Raw genomic sequence first — 25,010 nt, 5'->3', positions numbered from 1 at the left:
CCACACACACGCACACCACAAACACACCCACACACCACACACCACAAATACACACACCACACCACACACACACCACACAATACCACAAATGCACACACACCACACCACACACACACCACACAATACCACAAATACACACACACCACACACCACAAACACACACACCACACACCACAAATACACACACCACACACATGCACACCACACAATACCACAAATATACACACCACACACCACAAACACACACACCACACACACACACCACAAACACACATGTGCATACCACAAGCACACACACTACACACACATACACATACACCACAAACACACACTCCACACACACACCACACACACACCTCACACACACACCACACACATACACATACACCACACGCATACCACACACACCACACACACACACACACATGACCTGGAGCTCTGGAGAAGGAATCGCTACCTATTTTGTTCATTCCTCTGGCCTGCGTGCTACTGAGGGGCCTGCACTGTTTGCTGCGTGAATACAGGCTGGCTTAACTTCGGGAATCAGTAGAATGCATTCGCACACCAGATTCTCGATTTATAAATATTTACCATCAGGACTTGATTTTAACTTTAATTAGCCCAACTGTTAAGGATACCTCCAAAGTGAGAGATGAAACCCACCACTTCACACCAGATGCAGCTTCACAGCTGGTCTTTATCTTCTGTGGTGGAGGAGATGCAGGCATCAAATGACGATAAAGTGTGATGTTTTACAAAGAAAGGACCAAGACAGAAAACTGACCAAAGCTGGAGAAATGAACGGGGGACTACATACTAGAAGACAAAACAAAGAGAGGGAAATGTATCAAGCTGATCTGCCCCAGCGCTTGGGGTCTGTGGATGCTTCAAAAAGGGACACTGTCTGGTCTATTACAAAGTTGGCTGAAAAGAAAAGCCATCAAGATGAGCTTTTTAAAAATGTACTTCAGAGGGCTCTTTGGGGGTGATTACCACTGTCCTGTGGCCACGTTTCTTCTTCCTTCTTCTCCTTCTTCTCTTTCTTCTCCTTCTTCTCCTTCTTCTTCCTCCTCCTCGTCCTCCTCCTCGTCCTCCTCCTCCTCGTCCTCCTCGTCCTCGTCCTCCTCCTCCTCCTCCTCCTCCTCCTCCTCCTCCTCCTCCTCTTCTTCTTCTTCTTCTCTTTTTTTGAGACAGGGTTTCTCTGTAGCTTTGGAGCCTGTCCTGGAACTAGCTCTTGTAGACCAGGTTGGCCTCAAACTCAAAGAGATCTGCCTGTCTCTGCCTCTCGAATGCTGGGATTAAAGGTGTGCGCCACAACCGGTGGGCACATTTCTTTACTTGGAAATTCTGACTATGGAATTATGCATCCGGAACAATAGGGAAGTGTGTGCTTTAACTAACAGTCACATGTAATGGTTATATTTCAAAGGAACTTTGCGTCTAGATTTGTGGCTCTCCCCCTTCTAAACTTGTGATACTTTTTGTAAAACTAAAAACACCACGCAATCCTTACCTATTCTAAAAGACATCAGGCTTGGAAGCACTGTAACTCCCACACACCACGCAATCCTCACCTACTCTGAAGAACATCAGGCTTGAAGCAGTATAATTCCCACACACCCCTGGGGCCCAAAGGCTTTGGTCTAGCCTTTGCACGAAGCCCAGGGTGGACAGCTCCACCCCGAGCAGCCTGCAGGCAGTCTTTGGACCAGGAGAGTTTCAGTGATCCCTCAAAGAAGGAAGCCAGTGTGCCTGGGTTAGGAAACACCCGTCTAGTTAAAGGAGAGCTAAGGAATGTCACCTCAGTTTGGGGCGGGTGCTATAGGGCAAACAGCTCTTCACAGAGCACCCACTATGTGCAGGCATGGTGCCCAGTACTTCTCGGCCATGCCTCATTTTATCTGCCGCACCCACCTCAGGATGAGAACCTCTGTTTCACAAAGACAATGGAAAGCAGAAAGAGATGCCACTTGGCTGAGGGGCCACCAAAGGAAGGTCTGCCCCAACCCATGGCCTAGCATCACACAGCTTCTCCTGTCCCATCAGCCCCCACATCAACCACCCTGAACCACATTCACAACTTTTCCCTTATTCATATCCTAGCCATACTATTCTTACTTAGTCCCTGTGTTTAAATTATTAAATAGCTTATGTTTTTCTTAGTACATGCTAAAATAAACATCAACCATCAGACATTTTTAAATGTCACCATGGACCTTCCCATCCCATCTCCAGTCTAGACTGCATCACAGGCCCCAGGCATAATATTGGGCTCACCCAGACATACAGCCTTCTGAGAAGCAGAGGAGTCTGTCTGTAGGCAGACCCCACAGTGAGCCAGCTGCATTACCACGGTGAGTTTCAGGAAGCACACTGCCATCAGACATGTCAGGAAGCACACTGTTGTTAGACATGTACACTGTCTACCCAAGGACTGAGGCGGCAAAAGTGCCTGCTGCAAGGAAACATGTCTCGCAGACAGGAGCAGGACCACCGCCTATTGTTTTAAAATGGTTGGAACACGGCTATAGGCAGTTGACACGTTATGTCTTGTCAATTCCATATTACAAAAGCATTGCTGAATAGCTCTACAGACGCCTCGGGTCAGCAAGCCTAAAATGTTTACAGCTTAACTGGTTTCAAGGGAAGCCTATGGACATCTACTCCAGGCGAGGGCTCCTTCAAGTTTTCCACTCGTGACACCGTTTCATTTGAGAAATTTTTATACAATCCTGAAATATAAAATAGGTGTGCAAATAAAAATCACCAACAATAAATCATAAAACTATTTCATCACAATCCTTTGATATATGATTAACTTTATCACTTATTAAAGATGAAACAAATCCACATGCTAATGAAATGGGTATGCTTGCTTATCTTTACAGAAAGAGCTAAATCTTGTGGGGCTGGAGCAATGGCTCAGCACTGGTTACTCTTCCCAGAAGACCTGGTTTCAATTCCTGGCACCTACATAATGGCTCACAACCATCTATAATTCCAGTCCCTGGGGATCTAATACCACTCTGGCCCCTGTGGGCACCAGGCATACACACGATACATAGACACACATGCAGGCAAAACCCCTGACACTTAAGTAAAAATTTAAAAAGAGAATTAAATCTTGGCTGAACATGTGATACCATAGGACATTTTGCAGAGTGAATATTTTGATTTTATAATTACAATGCTGAGAATGTCAATTCACAGAAATATGCAGTATAAAATGGCAGAAGCACATTTTTATGATCATTTTAGAAATTGTTGTAAATTCTGTCCTAATCGCAAACCAAAACCATTAGCATATTTTAAAGGGAACTCAAACCAAAGCTTTTAAAATGAAACATTCTTACATAACACTAATTTGATTCTCACAGGCTAAGGGATGACTGTAGGAAACAATCTTCTTTGTTTTCTGCAATTAAGCTATTATGTTTCCACAAGAGCAGAACACTTCATGTGTACATCTAAAACACCCGGCAATTCATAACATACAATAATCTCAAATCTGAGCAAAGACACTCTAAGCAGCAGCATTTGCGGGTGTGTGGTATGATGTCTGTGAAGGACTAAGTGTACACATGTCAGGTGTTCAGCAACTCTGTTTTCTTTTTGATATTTGAGACAGGGTATCTCTGCATAACCCTGGCTGTCCTGGAACTCACTCTGTAGATTAGAGGCATGCATCACCACTGCCTGGCTGTCCTGGAACTCACTCTGTAGATTAGAGGCATGCACCACCACTGCCTGGCTGTCCCGGAACTCACTCTAGATTAGAGGCATGTACCACCACTGCCTGGCTAAGGTTCAGAACCAAGGCTAAAACCAATGCAACACAATACCAGTGCTGCAAGAAACTCCGGGCTGTGATGGGCTTCATTTTGAGCTAAATTTTGCTCACTGTGCGTTCAGAAATGTTTTCCTGTTTGCCCAGCCCCACCTTGGGTTGCCTGACCCTGCATAAGGTCTTGTTTAGACAGCAATGCTCTTCTAGGCAGCCTGTTTGCAGCCAGAACTCAGCTGACCATTACAGGCACTGTGGGCATCACCAGTGACGCAGCTGCTGGGGCCATGCGAATCAAGCCAGGCTCTGTCCCTGTTAACAACTAAGGCATTCTTTATCAAGGGGCAGCTACCGTGTGACAGGCAGAGGGCTGAATTTCCAACAGAGAATACAGCTGGCACCTTACTCCGTGGTGGTATCAGGATGTAGACAGCTTCAGTACAGTGGTGAGACAGAGAACCTAACATTCTCTTCTTCCTACAGTGTGGCCCTGGAAATCTGACCTCTATGTTCTTTCCTTAAAGACTTAAAATCCTAAAACCAAAACCAAAGACTGAGAGCTCACCTTTTCTTTCTGTTTCTTTGTTAAAAAGCACACAAACGCAAGAGATGAAACTAATCTTTGAAATTACCCATTAACTTTTGCAGGAAAGATCAACTTGATGGAATTTGTGTAATTCCCAAATGTGCCCCAGGCTCTTTTTAGCACAGCCCTTAAGCTCTGTCTAAGAATGAGGGGAAAGCAAAGCTATTGAGACATTAAGGGGAAAGATGGGCAGCTAAGGAGCCAGACTTCTGCTTTTGTTTGTTTGAAGACTGGATCTTTAAACTGCATCTGCATTAACTGGGTCACATAGTAACTTACTGCAGAGAGAAGCCTGAGGAAGCAGACGATGTCCAGCTTCCCCCAGATTTCATTATCTAAGATCTGTCTTTGCAACTCCAATGAGGTAGCAGGTGAATTAAGGGGAAAACCAATTTCTACATCCCTTGGATGTGATGAAATTGATTATCCCCAGGCAGAGCAAAGAAGACTGGAAATAACTGGTGCTGCTTCCCATTTGTGCGCCTGTCCTGCCCTGATATCTGTTTATACCTACCAGTTATTGACAATGTGTTTGCACCACGCAAAGAAGCTCCCCCCCCTTATTGATTTCAAAAGCAGAAACAGGAAACATCCGTTTCTAGGGAAACCTGAGGTTGGAAGCTCTCGGCTTTCGGATCACTAGCGCATTCCTCCACAAATGGTGGTCTATTGTGTGATGACAGCCCCTCCTCCTCATTTACCTCATCCCATTTACAAAAATTAATGCAACAATGGGAGATGATTGTTGATGCTCATTATTAAATCATTTATTCATCCCACACAATGATTCAGAATTATTCATTAAACTTGCTAGAAGGAAGCAGGGTTTTATCTCCACAGTGGCTTGGGGAGGAATGTGTTCTTTAAAAGGATATTTTATAACAACACAATTATCGTAATTAAAAGCTACCCTGATCATCTGATGAGCTTCTGACATATTTTTGAGCCCTGGCATTTTAGCACAAGGAGAAAAATGAGACTAAAATAGTATTAGGAAATAATATTGCCATGGGGGACAAAAGCCGGAGGCAACACTAAATACTACCTGCCACTGTCACCCCAGCTTTATCAAGGTCTTCACGTTAATGAATCTTATCAAATATTGCTGAACTTTTGGCTTTCCAAAATGAGTTCAAGTTCTGTTGCTGGGGCTTCAGCCACTGTCTCCTTTCCTGAGCAGTCAGTGGCATCTGACCCCCGTGCCCCCAATCTCTCCAATCTACTATCCAAGCCTCCCAACCCAGTAGCCATGGCAATATTGTCCCCTTCAGATGTTGCCTGTGTTTGTTCTCTGTCTGACAGGGCCTGGCTTAGTATGCCATGGAATCCCACTGGTGAACGCAGGAAGGGCTCCCACCTCCCTGGTGAAGTAGGATTGTTTAGGGGAGGTATCTCCTATCCCAGAAGGTGCTGTGGGGCAAAGCAGGGTAGGGGAGAACAGACTGCTGAGTGACCCCAGAGGACAAGGCAGGCGAATGAGGAGGAGACACAAAAGATCATGGCACCCTGTGATGTGGCAGGCACGTAATGTGGGGCAGACGATTTGAATTAGAAGCTTTCCTGCGTGTGCGTGTCCCAGAGTACCGACTGTGCCGTGTGCGCTGGCCACTGAGATGACACCTGAGCCAGAGCTCCCGAAGGCAGAGGCAGACGGACACCGTCTCTAACTCAAAGGAGCCCACAGTCAGCTGCTGTAAGGACCCCTCCAGACCATGGACAACAGGGCACTGAGGGATCGACTGGTTCACTGCCCAGGGCAAGGCAGGCTGGTCCTCCCACAATCTCCTAGTCCACAGGATCTTCTGAAGCCCGTCAGGCCCCACGCTGCCAGCCCTGCCCTCAGTGACCATGGAGGAACCTGGGGAGTGACTGACTGTCTAGGTAGCCAATCAAGTCTCTGTCATTTTTAAATCAATAACTCAGGTAAAATTTTATGCTCCTTAAGAACTCTGATGCAGTTTGACGGCTGGGAGGTTTGCCAGTTTAAAAGGACAACCTCACAAAACAGAAGTCAACATAACTTCTTGCCATGTTTAAATAAAGGGTGTTTGAAGACGCAAAGATCTAGATGTGAGGATCTGAGACTGTCTTAGGGTCTAAGGTGTTTCAGAGTGTACAAATACAGGCTATTAATGTGTGTACGTGCAAGTTCCAGAGGTCTGAGGATAAAAAGCTGAAGCCATGGCAAAGACAAGTGATTTGAGATGTTTGAAAAGATAGAACATGTTCCAGATCTCGCTTTCATTCTGCTGCTGTTATGTTAGGGCTCCAAGGGCCCACAGTCTAAACACTAATCAATACAATTCTGATAAGCCATTAATCTAGCCCTGGCAGAGTACGACCACTACCATAACTGCAAGATCAAGATTTAAAATCCTCTTTGGTCGTTTTCTAACTACAGACCTAGAAGATACTTTTCACTGTGCAGAAACATTTGTCACCGTCATTTCAAAAATGCGTGTACTGCCGTTTCTACAGAACAAATTTCGGTCCAGATTATAAACAGTAAAAATGCTAATGCGTCTAAAACTTATATTTTCACAAATTCAAAGAGTTCCTGTAAGATCCAGGGAGCCAACTTGGAGGATTCACTTCAAATAGGTCAGGTGCACCCCTCCCTCGATTACCAGGCACTAAGCCCCGAGGCCTCCCCAAATTCCCCTGGTCCTAACACCCTCCTACTCAGTCACCAGGACCTAAAGATTTTTTCCTAAACTTAATCTTGTCCTCTGCTCTGTTAGAACCTTGCTAGGTCCAAGAAACACTGGACAGTTCCACAGATCCACAGCTTGGTCAGCAGTGAAACAGCCACCTATCCCAGGATGTGGCCAGTATCCCAGCTTCCTCAGGTTCGCCAAGAACTTGATGCCCTCATCTCCGTAACCTCCCATGCCTAAGCCCTCACCTTTTTAATAAAAAAAGAAGGGAGGAATGTTAGCATCCAGGCACACCTTGGCCCTGCTCCTTGGGAACCTGGCACCCCTCTGCCTATGGCAAGCAGTTCCCTGACTATATGCAGGTGCAAATCCGCCCCCTGGAGCTCTCTCTCTCTTCCCACTGAGGCAAACAGGTCTCTGCCTCCCCCCTCTCTCCCTTCTTCTCTCTCTCTCTCTCTCTCTCTCTCTCTCTCTCTCTCTCTCTCCCTCCCTCCCTCCCTCCCTCCCTCCCTCCCTCCCTCCCTCCTACCCTCCTCTCCTCTCAATAAACTTCACAGCCAAACTATGTCTGCACTGTGTATTCTGTCACCTGCTGTGGTCCTCACCTGCCAGGGTCCCACTGGCGCTGGATCATAACAATGTCAACACTTGCAACCCCCTTGACAAGCTCTGGGATCAAAGAAACACTGACAAAGAATTGTGGAGAAAGGAGCTTTATAAGGTAAAGGTGAACACTGAACAGGTTTTGCCCTGTGACATGGAGGCAGCCAGGGCAAAAGGCTCTGGGAAGGGCAAGCTAAGGAGCTGGACCTTGGGCTGGGGTAGGAGAGGGTTCTGAGGGCCTGTCTATGTAGCTTCTTCATGAAACAGGCCCATGGATGAACACGATCTTGCCAGGCAAGGAGGCCCTTTTGGGCCCAGAGCCCACAGGGTGCCAGGGTCTGATATCCACCAGGAATAGAAAAGGAAGGTGAATTCTTGCTCTGCCTCATGCTCACAAAGCAACTTTCAAATTGTAATTTGGCTTCCTGTTTAGCTCTGCCTATGGGAAGGGGCTGCATGGCCAGGGCTTGTCCAGCCTCATGGTTGTGGATATCAGCCTTTGCCAGGTGGGCCATGAGATTCACTGCGGAGGCATACACACTCCTGGGTAGACATGCTGACAAGACACCTGCTTTCAGAATCTGTTAGAGCTGTTGTATCCTACATGCAAGGCCCTCTGTGCTCTGGGTGGCCAGCTACCCCGTGTTCTCCAAGGCTGCCCTGCTAACACCGTGGGTCCTCTCAGTATCTGGGCATCCTCACAGATGGCATGTGCTCTGCCGTGGGCTGGGCAGCCCAGACCCACACGCTACCTTGAGGTTGTTGACAGAAGAAGAACAGAGAACAGGAAGGGGACTGCATTTGCACCGACTACCATTTGTTGTGGAAGGGCTGGTTTTGGTGGCACTGAATGTTCTACTGGCTTCACTCTCTGTTGCAAACCGTCTCCACGGTGGAGTGGGTACCACCCTGCCACGATGCGTCCTTGGCATCGAAAACATTTTCCACACTAACTCAAGCATGGCATAAAATTTCAAAGGCCTTTAGTGGAAGTTCCCAACCTCATCTCTGTGGAACAGTTGGAAAATGTCTCTCATTATGCAAGCTTTTTGTAAAATGTCTCAGAAGCACAAAAGTGCCTATTGGACTTTCACAAGTAAATGAAAACACACTGAACATTGGAAGATGAATAAAAGAGTAGTGAGGATTTTTTTTTTAAGTTTTGTTTTTTCTTCTGTTTAATAAATTCTGGTTCTTGGGTGAGGTACTTCCTTCCCTGCTTCTTCCTGTAATAACCAAATGAAAGGATTCACAGGTCCCAAGAGTTCCACACGAATAAGCTGTGGAGCAGTCTAAGAGGGGAGCTGGGGACAGGACACGTAGCTGTCTTAGCTGGAGTGCTGGCAACCGCTGATCACTTAGGCAAGAAACCCAGGACATTCCATTTCTTTAGAGGGAGGGGAACTGAGGAGAAGCAGGTGGCAGGGGCTAGCACGAGGGAGTTATGTCATCATTGGCTAAGATACAGCTTTAAAAACAGGGCATCTCATTATACAATTGCACACTTGTAGATCACACAAAGGATAAGTTGCAAGTCTACATCAGAGAGATCCTATGCATACATCTATCTCCCTGTCCTAATTCAGGAAGGAACCAAAATATACTTCCGTACAGGTGAACCCATGAAGATCCCAGGACCCCTCTACTGCAGCCTCAGCCCAGGTTTCCTGCATGCTACGTGAGGATGGTGGGAGGATGCCTACTTCTCAAGGGTTACCTGTCCTTCAACCAGTTCACACTTCCCACAGAGATGAAGAAGGCTGTTTCCAGCTCTTCTGCTAGGACCCCTCACCTCCAAGGCGCCCATCCTCAAATGTGGGCGTTTACTTCAGGTTGGTGCTCAGAGGTCAGGGGCCATCCTATATAATTCCTAGGATTGCTGCTCATGACCATCCTATGATATCTGCAGAAACCGAGGCAGGAAGGATTTGGCAACTTGTCCACAGCCAAACTACTGGTGAGTGATGAACTGGGATGAGAACCAGTCCCTCTGAAACTCTGTCTCCCTTTCACTTTGCCAAGTGATAGAAAGAAGGGCACACCCCCAGGCCCCAGGCGCTACCTGCTCTAGTGAGCTTGCTTGCCAGCTCCTTCCGCACGGCCTTGGTGAGGTTGAAATAGTCGTCTTCCTCGTCAATGCTGCTCAGGAACAGCGGGATGTGCTGGAAGACGATGGCGTGCTGGCACTTCCGCTGCTCTGCGATGCTCAGCTGCTGGTCCAGCCAGTGGTCCTGGGCCTGCTTCAGTGCAGGGCACTTGGAGGCATCGTAAAAGAACTGGGAATTGAGCACCAGGAAGAGGACGCCCCCCACCCAGAAGCTGAAGTAGTCATCTCCCCATGTCTGGCAGAACTCCTCCACGGTCTCGGCAGTGGGGATGTTGCCCAAGTCATGGTTGCCACTGACCAGCACCAGTGGAATGTCCTGGTCGATGGCCTTTAGTACTTGCTGCAGGTCCTTGGTCTGTTCCTTCCGCCAGCGAGTTCCTAGAAGACAAAGGGTGATCACCTGAGAGGGCTGGAACCATTTCCCTACTTACTCACATGAAATAAGACAGACTAGGAAATAAATGTCATAGAATTATCAAAAAGTAAGCACCTGCTGGAAGCAAGATGATGAAGCGGGTACCTGTCTACTCCTTAGAGGGGAACAACACATCCTGCTCATTTCTGCAACCTGAGAAGTTCAGTGTCCGTGAGATCAGACAGCAGAGAAGCAACTTCCCCGCTGCCCCAGGGTGCATCTGGCCATCCTTGTGCTGTGTTTGTGTGGACCTGGTTTTGAACAAGGACCTCACACAGGTATCTATCTGGCCTCACAAAATCCATCAGAACCTTGAGGGGAGAAATCTCGGACCTAGCGATCAATGTGCCAAGAGTCCCAGCACGGAAGAGGCTGTCTGTGTTTCCTCAGCAGCTCAACAAGGCACACACAGGCCCAGCATCTTAGCGCTCAGCACACCCTCCCTCCCACTCTGGCCTGCAGGACTCAGAATGGAAATGATTATTTGGATAGAGGGTAGGAAAATGTGTGGGCAACCAGCACTCTCTTTCTTCAGATTGCTGGCTTCTGCACTTCCTGTAATAATGTATTAAAGCTTTAATAAATGGATATTGAAATGACCAATTCAACTCCACATGTGTTCTTCAGAGCCTCTGTGTGAATTTATTCAACAAGTATTACTAAGCATCGACTATATGTGGAGCACCAGTTTAGTGACAGGGATAAGCATAAGTCCTTCCCTCTAAATTGGGGTGTTGAATCGTAGGTTAGGTAAATTACCACCGTGCACTCCACCTGCCTGTGATGTCAGGAGGACTTAGCGAGAAAAGGAAAGCAGAGTGAGAATGCAACTCCAGACAGCTGCCACAGAGAGCATGGACAGTGGTCTTCAGCCCTCCTAACGCTGCGATCCTGTATACAGTCCACAGACAGCGTGGACAGTGGTCCTCAGCCATCCTAACACTGCGACCCTGTATACAGTCCACAGACAGCGTGGACAGTGGTCCTCAGCCCTCCTAACGCTGCGACCCTGTATACAGTCCACAGACAGCATGGACAGTGGTCATCAGCCCTCCTAATGCTGTGACCCTTTATACAGTCCACAGAGAGCATGGAGAGTGGTCCTCAGCCATCATAACACTGCGACCCTTTAATACAGTCCACAGACAGCGTGGACAGTGGTCCTCAGCCCTCCTAACACTGTGACCCTGTATATAGTCCACAGACAGCGTGGACAGTGGTTCTCAGCCCTCCTAATGCTGTGACCCTTTATACAGTCCCCATGCTGCAGCAACCTCCAACCATAAAGTTGTTTTCATTGCTACTTCACAACTGTAATTTACTACAGTTATGAATTATATTGTAAATATCTGTGTTCTCCCATGGTCTTAGGTGACCCTGTGAAAGGGTCAGTAGACCCAGAGGCATAAGAAACATGATGGAGAAGGGCAGGCCTACTCCCTAAATGTGATGAACCCAGAGAGGAGGGAAAGATGGCTTTGAGAGGCCCTGGCACATGATGGGTCAACGCTGGAGTTGATGCTGTGTCCCGAAACTGTGCTGGGCATTAGACATGAGTCCAAAATCTGCACAGCCCACAAAACTGCACACGTAGGAAAAGCTCCACGAAGCATCTGAGTAAGAAAGGCTGAAATGCAGAGATGAAGGAATCCAGTCAGAAAGTAACACGTATCAAGTGGGAGCAGGAGGAACTCAGGGCTGATGCTAAGGAAACAGTGGCAGAAATGACGGTGCATGAGGCCACTGCTTCCAAGGGTGGTCCTCCTTGCTGCTCTGAAGGTCCCCGGTGAGCTCACCATCCTTGGTGCTGCAGCTCATACTGCCTGCACTTACTCTGTGCTCCTGGCCTGATGTTCATTAGCTCCGAGAGGCTCGCTTAGGTGGTCACAGTGGCGGTAGATCGATCTGTTTCTCTTTGTGTCTCTGCGGTCATGCCGGTCACTGTTAGCTGTATTGTTAGTGTGTGAGGTCAGGCTCTCAGTGCTACCAAAATGCTTTCTTCATGGGTGACCCCAATGAAACAGATAAAAGAAAAAGTGCAGCTCTTCTGATAAGATGCCGTCTTAGTGACTGTTCTGTCACTGTGAAGAGACACCATGACCATGGCAATGCTTATAAAAGAAAATGTTTAATTGGGGCTGGCTTACAGTTCAGAGGTTCCAGAGACCGTCACCCGTGCGTTGCACCCCAGTCATGTCATCTCTAGTGGAACTTTCTGGGGAGGGGGAGGAGCCACACAGCAGAGGTGAGGCCCCAGTCTATGTGTACAGCTAACGGCCAAGCTGGAGAAACAGTAGTACCACCTAGCACAGGGACTAGGAGGAGGCTCTAGTAATGGGGCTGAAATTTCACTTAGCGTGAATGACCTGGGTTAACTAGTTCTGAATCCAGGTTTGCAAGTGCCCCCAGATAACGTGCGCCTGTGCTGAGGACCCTCTGAGGCTCCGCTGGTTCTTTTCCATGTGACCAAGCTGCTGACTCAGACCTTGAACATGGCGGACTACTTCCCAGGAGTCCCAATGACCCTCTTCCTGCCACCCTGAGAGAGAATGCTGCAATGCTCCTAGATGGCCACCCTAAAGTCCCAGCAAGTCAGGCACTGTACCAACACTGGCCCACAGCAGACAGCACAGCTCAGAGGGCTGCTGGGATTTGAACTGGGCTGTCCAGGTCATGAATGAAGGTCCTGGGACTCGGGTGAGGGTGCTCAGCCAGCCAGCTCCTTGGGCTTGAACTTTATGACACTGTGGTGCATATAGCATCTCCACTTGCTTTAAATTTATTTATATTTCTTTTCAAGACATGGTGTCTCAATGTAACAGTCCTGGCTATCCTGGAACTAGCTCTTGTAAACCACACTGGCCTCGAACTCACAGAGATTTGTCTGTCTCTGCTCCTGAGTGCTACCACCTCCAGTCTATATATATGAAAACATTAAGGCATTTTTCATTTTCTTAATTAAAAATAATTTTTTTTTCATAAAATCTATTCTGATCAAGTTTCCTTCTTTATCTCCTCACAGAAACTCCCCATCTTCCACCCATCAACTCCAAAATACAGGCAAATACAAACAAACCAGAATAAAAAAGGAATAGGAAACAACACACACCCAGGCACGTACCTGCGCACGTGCGTCCACACACATACACCATAAAAACATCAAGTAGGAAAGCATAAAATACAAGCAAAAGACCAATAAGATATAAAAAAATGTCCAGACAAAGCAATAGGAGACAACTGTCTCCAAAAAATACCACTGTGATGACTATTTTGGTTATCAACTTGACTACATGTGGAATTAACTAAAATCCAAAAATGCAAAACCCATCAGTGAGGGACTTTTGCTTAGCAGGACGTAGGAAGAGGCACTTTTAATCTGATCTCCAGGTAAGAGGACGAACCTCCAATCTGGGCCACACCTTCTACCGCAGCCTATATAAAGACATGGAGAAGGAGTCTCTGCTGGCTTGCCCACGCCTTGCTAGCAAGTTCATCCCTTCGCTGCAATACAGCTCATTTCTTCAGGATTCCAGAGACTGCCGAAGACCAGCTAAGACATCCAGCCTTGTGAACTGAGCAACTATTGGGTTCTTGGACTTCTCATACTCAGGCAGCCATTGTTGGACTAGCTGGACTGCAGCCTATAAGTCATTCCAATAAATCACACACACACACACACACACACACACACACACACACACACACACACAGTGAGGGGCATGGACCTGCCTTTAAGTGTGACTTATATGCCCAATGACACTCCATTAGAGAAAACTGAGTTTTGTTCTGCAAGTGGTTATCAGTTGGAGATAGCTTCATGGTTAGGGATGGGGGCTCTTGTCTACCCCTCCCTCTCTCAGTACTAGGACAGCATCTGTTGGACCCATACAGGGCTTTTGCATGCTGCCGGTCTGTGGCCATTTAATCTGTGCATCAGTCCAGTTGGGTCTGGAAGTCAGTCTCTCTCTCTCTCTCTCTCTCTCTCTCTCTCTCTCTCTCTCTCTCTCCCTCCCTCCCTCCCTCCCTCCCTCCCTCCCTCCCTCCCTCCCTCCCTCTGTCCATCCCTCTCTCTCTCTTTGGTTTTTCTAGACAGGGTTTCTCTGTGTAACAGCCCTAGCTGTCCTGGAACTAGGTCTTGTAGACCAGGCTGGTCTTGAACTCACAGAGATCCGCCCGCCTCTGCCTCCCAAGTGCTGGGATTAAAGGCGTGCGCCATCACCGCCCAGCTGTTTCCTTGTTCTCTACCCCCTCTGGCTCATAACGTTTTCCTGTCTCCTCTTCCACACAGTCCTCCGAGTGCTGAGGAGGGACTGATGAAGACAGCCCATTTAGGACCCAGTGTTTCAGAGTCTCTCACTCTCGGCTCACTGTCCAGTGTGGGTCTCTATTCGTTCCCATCTCCTGCGGGAGGCAGCTTCTCTGACTGTGGCTGGGGGAGGCACTGCTTTACGGGTACAGCAGACGGTAGTTAGGAGTCATTCTGTCGCTGTGCTCCTTTACCAGAACAATACTATTTGCTTTTCTTCTAGGCTCATGGCCTATCTAGTCTCGGCTGTTTAGCCAACCATGTTAGGCACAGGCTCAGTCGGTGCCAACTATCACCCCAGCGTTTCAGGAGGTGGGACACCACTGCATACTGAGGAGTCTGTAGCTAGTCTCCTGTGTCAGTGTGCAGAGGACCTTCCAGTACCATGAACCCTGGTCAGGAGAGGTGAGGGCTCCAGTTAGGCAGCAGCTTTACTTCTCTGTGTTCAACGAGATGTATAATTGTCTTCAGCAATAGAGCCTGATCAGTTTGTAAATAGGAATGGCTTCCAAGACTTCATGGATTTGAATGCTTGGTCTGCATGGTCATGGATGGGGCTCCTGTGGCGAAAGGCCTGAGCATGTGTTTGTTCGGAGGACTATGGAACAGACTGAGCCTGTGGATTACAACAGCGGTTGAGTGCTTAGAGCCCACTTAGAGTGGGGCTTAATGGGCCATCCCAGTAGGAAGGAGCATAGAAGACAGTGCTCCTGAGCACGCTTTAAACTGTGGGAGCCCTGCTCAGGAGGTTTCAGGGGATAAGAATTTTAGTATGTGGCCTAGAGATCATTCTTGTGATATTTTGGCAAAGAATGTGGCTGCTGCCCTTCTCCAAAATTTATGCCTGAGGCTCAATTTAACAGCTTTGGCAGAGGAGATTTCTGGGCTGTGTGTGTTTCTTAGTGGTCAGTCTTAGGCAGACTCCAACAGCAAGGACTAAGCTAAGCAAGGAAGAATACAAACTGTACAGTTTGTGAAGAGAAGGGGTATAGGAGGTGTGGACAGAGGAAGGAAAAGTCTGAGGGTAGCTGGAATAAAGGAGTGGTGACCTCAGAGCAAGAGCCCACTCAGCCAAGCTGCCGACTGATGAAAAGGAATTAAAGAAAAGCTTAGGGCTGGTCGTGGTACACACCTTTACTCCCAGACTCCAAGGCAGCAGCTGATAGACCCCTGAGTCCGAGGCCAGCCTCGTCTACAGAGTGAGTTCTAGGACAGTCAAGTTTAGGCAGTGAAGGAAACCACTGAAAACGCAAAGCTGGTGAAAATTACTTGAATAAGTGGGGCATGTCCCTGCCCCAGCAGGCTGGTTTCCTTGAGAGAGTGTTTCTCTGCATGGCCCACTGTCCTGGAATTCCTCCTGAGTGCTGGGATTAAAGGCGTGCACCAGTTTAAGCTACACAGTTCTGGCTTTAGAGTCAAGAATACAAGAAAGGGGTTATGGAATCCTCCTCTATGACTAAGCAAGGCTGTTGAGGCCAGGCATATTAGGGGTGTCCCTGTTTGGAGGCCTACAGAGGTGTTTGCATGAAGCTGTGAAGCTGAATCCTGGGTGGCCTTGGAGATCCCAAGAACCTGGAGATGCCAGAGCCATGGGATACCTGCCAAGGAGAGCTGCTGAAAGGGAGTGGAACCAGCCTAAGAGAAAGAAGCGTGCTGCAGTCAACACAGCTGAAAGGAGCTGGAGATTGGAGGAGCCCTTTGACATTAGACATGGAGTCGTTTCCTTAGCTGATGACTCTATCTTGTGTCAAGTTGACATTTGAAAGCACCCCAGTACAAGAGGCCAGAGGGGTCAGGTTCAGGGACAAGAGGTAGGATGGAGGCCACTGTAGCCACAGGCAGGAAAGAATGAGAAGTACAGGAAGAAGCTTCATCCAGGGACCTTATGAAATGGGGTTACGAGTGCACAGCAATAAGGGTGCACTGGATACCAATGAACTAACTGCACACACTACATCTCTGGGCTGGGATGCTGACAGCAGTGAGCGCAGGAACTTGAAGTTCAGGGATGGGTGATGGATGCAGTCATGATTGCCATCAGACTCCAGTGCTGACAACTTCACAATGTAAAACTTTAAGACAATTCTGAGGACAATTCTGAGCCCTCTCAGTCTCAGCAGTAGTGCTGCCCCCCCCCCCCCCCCCAGGAACCAAGGATCTAACAACTACACATGCACGTACTGAAATGTTGGGAATTTTCCACCATCTCCCTGAGTCCTTGTGAATGTTCTCCAAGTAGACTCAGTTATTGAATAGGGGTAAGATAACCCTCAGGTGTTGACTCAGTTCCTGGTGTTTTGACTCAGTCCCTGGGAAAGGGGCAAAGTGACTCTCAGATGTTCCCTCTTACCTCACCTGATCTGGCAACCACTCTCCAGACAATTATTGGTAATAGCCCTTTTGAACAAGCCAATCATAATAGTTAAAGAACAACCCCCAGTAACCTCCCTTGCTTCCGTGGCCTTTTCCTCTAAAAATAGCCTGTACCAGCCATTCGGGGTCTTTCTGGCTCCTCGAATGCTGAAAGACGCTGTTATGACAGAATTAATAAAATCCTCAACTGTGGTGTGAGAGGTGGTCTCTTGAAGTGACTCTTCCTCCGTGATTGGACGCTAGGGTCCAACAACACTACTGCCCTTTGGGCTAGCATTTCAGGAAGGAGCAGGTGAGGTCCCCGGACTCAGAGAACTTGAGCTGTACTTTGAGGGAGTACAAGATCCTCTGAGCTTTGGGGCTTCTGGTTAGGCCCTAAAACTCCATTAGGGTAATGTGGGGATGAATGAGATCACATACATAAGCATTCAACACACAGTATATGTTCGGCCTCCTTCCTCTCTCCACTAGAAGGCAGGGCTGATGTGACCTGAGATTTTCCTCATGCTCAGAGAGCTTGAGGTCAATACTGCCAACTGAGCCAGCACAGAATGGCTGACGTGCCAGAGACAGGAACTTCTGGCCCAACCTTCAAGAGGTGGGGAATGGGGCCAGCAATGTCCCTTCTTCAGTGTAGGCTGGACACAGACCAGTCAGTGCAGACACCAATTACACAGCAAAAATCACAGCGTGACTTTAAAACTTCCCTCACAGGGCCATTAACAACTATCAACTCAAACTTTCAGTAAGGGACCAGAGTGACACCAGCTTGAAGAAGCACACACTAGAGCCCACAGCAGGCATGTTCCCTGTAGCATTAGCTGAGACCTCATCTGCGAATGGTGGTGTGTATCAACTGTGTACAGTGGTGTGTACCTACTGTGTACGGTGGTGTATCCCTACTGTTTAAGGTGGTGTGTCCTTGCTGTGTATGGTGGCGTGTCCCATCTGTGTAAGGTGGTGTGTCCCAACTGTATATGGTGGTGTGTACCTACTGTGTACGGTGATGTGTCCCCATTGTGTATGGTGGCGTGTCCCTACTGTGCACGGTGGTGTGTCCCTACTGTGTTTGGTGGTGTGTCCCTGCTATGTATGGTGGCGTGTCCCTACTGTGTACAGTGGTGTGTCCAAATTGTGCATGGTGGTGTGTCCCATCTGTGTACAGTGGTGTGTCCCTACTGTGTATGGTGGTGTGCCCCATCTGTGTACGGTGGTGTGTCCCTACTGTGTACAGTGGTGTGTCCCTACTGTGTACGGTGGTGTGTCCCTACTGTGTACAGTGGTGTGTCCCTACTGTGTACGGTGGTGTGTCCCTACTGTGAACAGTCGTGTGTCCCTACTGTGTTCGCTGGTGTGTCCCTACTGTGTATGGTAGTGTGTCCCTACTGTATATGGTGGCGTGTCCCTACTGTGTAAGGTGACATGTCCCATCTGTGTAAGGTGGAGTGTCCCATCTGTGTATGGTGGCGTGTCCCAACTGTGTAAGGTGGTGTGTCCCTACTGTGTAAGGTGGCGTGTCCCAACTGTGTAAGGTGGTGTGTCCCTACTGTGTAAGGTGGCGTGTCCCAACTGTGTAAGGTGGTGTGTCCCATCTGTGTATGGTGGTGTGTCCCATCTGTGTACAGAGGCGTGTCCCATCTGTGTATGGTGGCGTGTCCCATCTGTGTATGGTGGCGTGTCCCATCTGTATATGGTGGCATGTCCCAACTGTGTAAGGTAGTGTGTCCCTACTGTGTACGGTGGTGTGTCCTTACTATGTATAGTGGCATGTCCCATCTGTGTACGGTAGCGTGTCCCATCTGTGTATGATGGCGTGTCCTCAAGCAGTGATAAGAACAGAGAAAACCTGCATTAAGCAAAAAACACCACCACACTCTGTCTGGCAGTTTGAGGGAACCTGACATTGGGCAGGGCTAGGGCAAACAGGAATTGGCAGGTGCTATTAGAAATGACGTAATTTTGTTGAAAGTATCAAGAGATGAAATATCTAGAAAAAAATGACCAAACTTTTAGTGCTACTCTCTATGGGGTAGGAGAGAGGGGCAGACACACTCCAGCTTCCTGTATACACTGAATATTGCATAAGCATAAATCACTTTTAAAATAAAAAAGTCAGAATATCTAAAAACTACAAATGTGCTGAAATTAGCTCTTGTTAGGTAAACAAGTATAAATATAATTTTAACAGGAACAGACAAAGTAAATGCCAAGGCTCACATGCAGTTTTAGCTCTTAGAGAAACAGAGAAATGGGAGAGGCAAAAATGACAGAAAGGTGCTTCAGAAACTTAAAAAAAACCAATAACATCCATTAAAAACACGCATAACAAGACTGTGCTCAGAAGAGATTGTGTTGTTTCTAACAATTGCATTTCCTCTAACTGTGCTCTGCTCTAGGACGGATGCCTTCCAAGGCCAACATCCAGGACTCTGCTCTAGAACAGATGCCTTCCAAGGCCAACATCCAGGCTTGGAGGCAGGACAGGGCTGTCAGCACCCAGGCATCTGGAGGGACCATGGTGCCAAGGAGGGAGTGCTCGCCATGGTTTCAAATATCCAGCTCAGTCCTCCTGTCTGTAGGAGATGCTGTTACTCCATGTCTATGATTATTAAATCTAACTATAACCACTGATTCACCTAAGGAGCCTAAAAGCACACATGGCCTCTTCTTACCCTCTGTGTGTGCTATGACTGACTTCCACGTTATATCTGCTGAGTGACACTTGGTTTATAACAACACAATGCCAGGTTATGCTCTGATGGGGCTAAACTTCCCATCTGCTCCATCAGTTAAGAGTGTTCATGAAAAGCATCAACATAGGAAAGATCAGACTAGCTTTCTATGAGCTACTGCCCTAATCATTTGGAAGCAATGCTAAAACCCTGTATGGAGAAACCTGGAGATGAACTCCGAGCTTCCTGAGGAGTCTAAGGCACCTTTTATGGTTACTGAGAACCAGGTGGCGGGTTTCATTTACAAGAAAAATTTACATTTCATTTACAAATATCCATACTGCAGCCATTTTCCCTCTTCTATAAGGACTGATTTTCTGAGGGAAAACCACTGGGCTTTACTTAGTGGACCTCAGCCAGAGGCACAGGCCAACACCACAAAAGGTAGCATACACCTACCAAGCATAAAATATCACAACCATAACGTGCTGTCTTCCCTCTGAGGGCAAAGAGTAAAGGAACTGCTAAAAATGACTGAAGACTGTTATCCTCTTACAGACAAGAAGTGAGCGGCCAGTCCCTGGATCTCTCTTTGTGATAGCCCTACTCAGTGCAGTAGCCTGCAGACAGGACAAAATTCCACTAGCAAACCGTTACTTAAAAGTTACCAGGGGCTGGGAACACAGCACGGTTAGCAAAGCAAGCACCAGGATCCAAGGCTGATCCCCAGAACCATGTAAGAAAGCCCAACATACTGGCCTGTGCTTGTAATCCCAGCACTGGGGAGACAGGAAGACCCTCGGGGCTCCCTGGCTGGCCAACAAAAAACATGCCTGCCCTCTGAGAAAAATGCCTGAGTTTGCCCTTTGGCCTCTGTATGTATGTACACACGTGCACCTACACACATACATATGTGAACACATGTACACACACTGACACACACACACACACACGAAAGTCATCCATTTCTAAGACTTTGAAAATGTCTTCTCTTCCCTATGGAGGTTGTTTAAATAACACATTGCAAACAGGTTTCCGGCAGGCTATGAATCCATTTACTGTTTCACTAACAAGAACAAGCAAAAGAATGTTCTCTGTAGCAAAAAGACAAGATGGGATGTCGCTTAGTCAAAGAAAATGAGACCTTTATAATCCCTACTCCCTGTAGGCACATGTACTCGAGAGAACTGATCATGATATACTCAACTACTGCTGGGAAATTTTTAATTAAATAACGGGACAACCTCAGTAAGCTGAGAAACATGATTCGGGGCAGCAGGGCGTGTCTCCCCACTCAATACAAGCCACAATGAGAAGAGCAGAGAAGTCGATAAGGCCTCCGAGGAAGCAAACTCAATGATCTCACCCGCTGGGCCAAATGCAGGGCCGCAGAGTAGTGAGTTGTCATGGGGAAGAATTTCCAGGTGGCGTCCCAGCGGTTGCCCTCTGTCTAGTCCTGTCCCACACACCGGGTCTTTTTGGTGGCCCAGCTTTTAGGAGCTCCTTTCGGAGTGTGACTTTAGACCCCTGGGTACACTGTGCAGGAAGAACACACGCCAGCAGCATCTTTCTTGGCACAATGAAGGTGTTCGGTAAAGATGCATGGATTTGGTCTGCTTTGCGAGGCACCGTGTGCAGAAACAGACAGACCGTGGGATACAGACAAAACACCCCATCTGCTGTCTTTCTTCACCAAAATTTCAGTGCTGGGCTGTCAACGGGGCAGCCGGAGGGTCCTTCCCACTGCTCAGGCTTTCCAATGCAAACAGCCCAACCCAATTCAGGTATGTGTACAGACACGTATGTGCATGTACCCTGTGCACAGCACTCTGTATACACATGGCTTCACCCTAACTTGGAGAGCAATAGCCAAGCCCTAGACTGACAAAGGCAATTCACCTCCTGGCTTACTGTAATCTGGGAGATCACCAAGGGTAGGACATCCTCCTTACTGACTGAACAGGGTCCCCCTCAATTCTTAAGTTGAAGCCCAACCCCCAAAACTTTAGGGTACTATGCATTTGGAGCTGGGTTTTGAGGGAGGTAATTAAATGAATCCCTTTTAATAGGCCCCAATTCACCCAACTCTGGTTCTCTAAGTTTAGGACACAGGGACACAAGGAGAAGACATTGTCTGCAAGTCAAGAAGAGAGAACATGAAAAGAACCGAGTCTGCTTAACCTTAGAAGTTATATTTCTGTTGTTGAGAACAAGTGGTCTTGCTAAAACAGCATCACTAGCACACCTCCTGTGGGGCAGGACAGCAGGGTTGAGCTTTCCTGGCCTAAATCTGTGACTCTAGAAGAAACACCTAGAAAATTCAGTCAGTGAAACAGGATGGGCTATGGATTTATGACAGGCTTCAATTCCTCTCAACAGTTTCTGCCCATGCCTCATCCACCACATTCTGCAAATGCCACTCCACTCACCTAGCTCCCAAGAAGGGTCTATGAGTGTGCCTTGACTACTTGCTCCTTCCTTTAGCTGCTGTATCCAGCCACCAACAGATCCTAGACATTTGTCTCCTAAGCATCTTTCACATCCATACAGTGAGCATCGTTTCCCTACAGCAGCATCCTGCATTCTGACTTGAGCATGCTCTGAGCATCATCTCCCTACAGCAGCATCCTGCATCCTGACCTGGGCATGCACTGGCATTGTCTCCCTACAGCAGCATCCTGCATCCTGACCTAGGCATGCACTGGCATGGCCTCCCTACAGTAGCATTCTGCATCCTGACCTGGGCATGCACTGGCATTGTCTCCCTACAGCAGCATCCTGCATCCTGACCTGGGCATGCACTGGCATGGCCTCCCTACAGTAGCATCCTGCATCCTGACCTGGGCATGCACTGGCATGGCCTCCCTACAGTAGCATCCTGCATCCTGACCTGGGCATGCACTGGCATGGCCTCCCTACAGTAGCATTCTGCATCCTGACCTGGGCATGCACTGAGCATCACCTCCCTACAGCAGTATCCTACATCCTGACCTGGGCATGCACTGGCATTGTCTCCCTACAGTAGCATTCTGCATCCTGACCTAGGCATGCACTGGCATTGCCTTCCTACAGTAGCATTCTGCATCCTGACCTAGGCATGCACTGGCATCGCCTCCCTACAACAGCATCCTGCATCCTGACCTGAGCATGTACTAGCATCATCTTTCTATAGCTGCATCCTGCATCCTGACCTGAGCATGCACTGAACATTGTCTCCCTACAGCAGCATCCTGCATCCTGATGTGATTCAGAACAAGTTTTCCCCAAGACCTGAGGACATGATGTTAGCCACATACACACCCCGCCCCCGCCGCTGGGGCCTGTCTGAACTTCTAAAACAGACTGATGACAAGACAGACAGGGATGACAAGGTACCTTTCCATTCACAGTGGAGGGAAGGAGCAGATAGGATGCAATATGCTTGGTGGTAAGATGTTTCAGCCTCTCTGACTCTGGGCATCTGCCTTCTTCCAATGAAGGCTCTCCCGAGGGAGCTCAGCAGTTGTTCTCGCCATCAGTTTCTCAGAATCTGACTTCTTCCTCATGTACCAAAGAGCCCTCAGGACCACATTTGGCCCTAGTCCCAGACCACTACTCGAAGATAGCAATAACTCCTTCCTCCCAGGAATGCCCTGTTAGAATCTATGTGCCTAACATCTACTGGTCCCTCCTCCCAGGAGTGCCCTGTTAGAATCTATGTGCCTAACATCTATCTGGTCCCTTCCTCCCAGGAGTGCCCTGTTAGAATCTATGTACCTAACATCTGTCTGGTCCTTCCCTCCCAGGAGTGTCCTGTTAGAATCTATGTGCCTAACATCTATCTGGTCCCTTCCCCCCAGGAATGTCCTGTTAGAATCTATGCGCTACTTAACATCTATGTGGTTCCTCCCTCCCTTGAGTGGTGTTAGAATCTATGCACTACCTAACATCTATATGGTTCCTCCCTCCTGTGAGTGTCCTGTTAGAATTTATGTGATACCTAAATTTCTCCAGCTATAAAATAGAAAATTTGTGTTTATTTTCAAATAATAGAGAAAAATAAATAATGATTTGTTGTGTTTGAAGCTAGGTGCCCTGAGGATCCTAACATCAACAGCATGGTATCTCCTCCATGATACACTCAGAGCACAAGGTACACACCAAGGTTTATGCTGGAGCTGGGGTGCGGGATGGTGGACGCTTCCAGTCCATTCTAAGCATGGTCCACAACCACCTGTCATGCAAAGACATAGCCTACCCAGGCCTTCTATCATACACAACCAACATCTGGACACCAAGCATGCAACATGTGCCCAGTATAGTGGAATTTCAGACACTATTGAAAGGTATCGGGCTAATCATCCACATAGGCGTTCCATTGATTAAAGCTCTTGCAGCTTGCCAAAACTGCTCTGTTTTCCTGGAAACAACATTTAACATTACTGTTAATGTTGCAAGATTTTGTGTCATTTCTCCTTGTCACAACAGCTCTGGTCACTAGCCCAGAAGCCCAAGCACTAGGCAGTCTCTGAAACAGCAATGACATAAGGGAACTCAATACGATAAGGAAGACGGACATATTAGGTAGAGCAATAATGTTGAATGAAAACACTTATGTGGTTATTTATACCTAGAAGTACTGTTTGTTACTTTAACCAAAGGAAAATATACTGAACCACTAGATTTAGAGTAATGCACCCTTGTTATATTATGAGGCAGGGAGACAAAAGAATCTTTAGGTTAATAATACTCTTGAGGACACAAGTCAGGGACCTCCAAGGAAGCAGGATCGAGCCAAAGACCTCTGCAGGACTGGGCCCAAGCCAGGGACCTCTGCAGGAGCAGACCCAAACCAAAAGTATCTGAAGGAACAGGCCTGAGCCAGAAACCTCAGATGGAGCAGGCCCTAGGCAAGGACATCCACAGAAGCAAGTACAAGGGAACCACTGCTGAGAAAGCAGACTGAGCCAGAGACCTCCACCAAGCAGGCCTGAGCCAATGACCTCTGCTGGAGCAGGCCCAAGGCAGCAACCTCATCTGGAGCGGCCTAAGCAAGCAATCTCCATGGGAGCAGGCCCAAACAACCACTAGTACTGCAGAGCGACCCCTGGGAGTGATGAGCAACCTCTGGGAACACTGAATGACTTCCAGGGTGATTGAAACCATGGCTCTGACTGCACCACAAGCTGCAACAATCTGAACCTTGGATCCACTGGCACCTGGAAGATTGATCATCAGAGACACAGCCCCAGCTACACCAATCAGAGGAAAAAACAGGTAGACAAGGGAAGAGTATAACACCACAAAGAGCAACATGACACCAACAGAAACTAGTGGCCTACAACAGTAAGACTTGAATATACCCATATAGATAAAGCAGAAGGAAATCACATAAAAATAACTTTAGGAGAATGTTTGAGGCCCTTAAAAAAAGAAATGAAAAATTCCCTCAAAGCAATGGAAGAAAAAACAAACAAAAAATTGGAAGAAATCAACAAACCCCTAAAAGAAAACCAAGAAAAAACAAT

General features: G+C 47.8%; 1 protein-coding gene across 2 annotated transcripts in view; it reads right to left on the bottom strand.

Annotated features, from left to right (window-relative positions):
• The window catches only part of Cpped1 (calcineurin like phosphoesterase domain containing 1), a 112,924-nt gene that overhangs the window by 19,838 nt on the left and 68,076 nt on the right, over window positions 1-25,010 (bottom strand). For both annotated transcript variants that reach the window (XM_057774837.1, XM_057774839.1), the window contains exon 3: window positions 9,693-10,115. In XM_057774837.1, coding sequence (XP_057630820.1) covers window positions 9,693-10,115 — 423 coding nt within the window. The remainder of the gene's footprint in view (window positions 1-9,692; window positions 10,116-25,010) is intronic.

The sequence above is a fragment of the Chionomys nivalis genome, chromosome 7, assembly GCF_950005125.1.
Source record: "Chionomys nivalis chromosome 7, mChiNiv1.1, whole genome shotgun sequence".
NCBI lineage: Eukaryota > Metazoa > Chordata > Mammalia > Rodentia > Cricetidae > Chionomys > Chionomys nivalis.
This window is presented reverse-complemented; position numbering and strand designations above follow the sequence as displayed.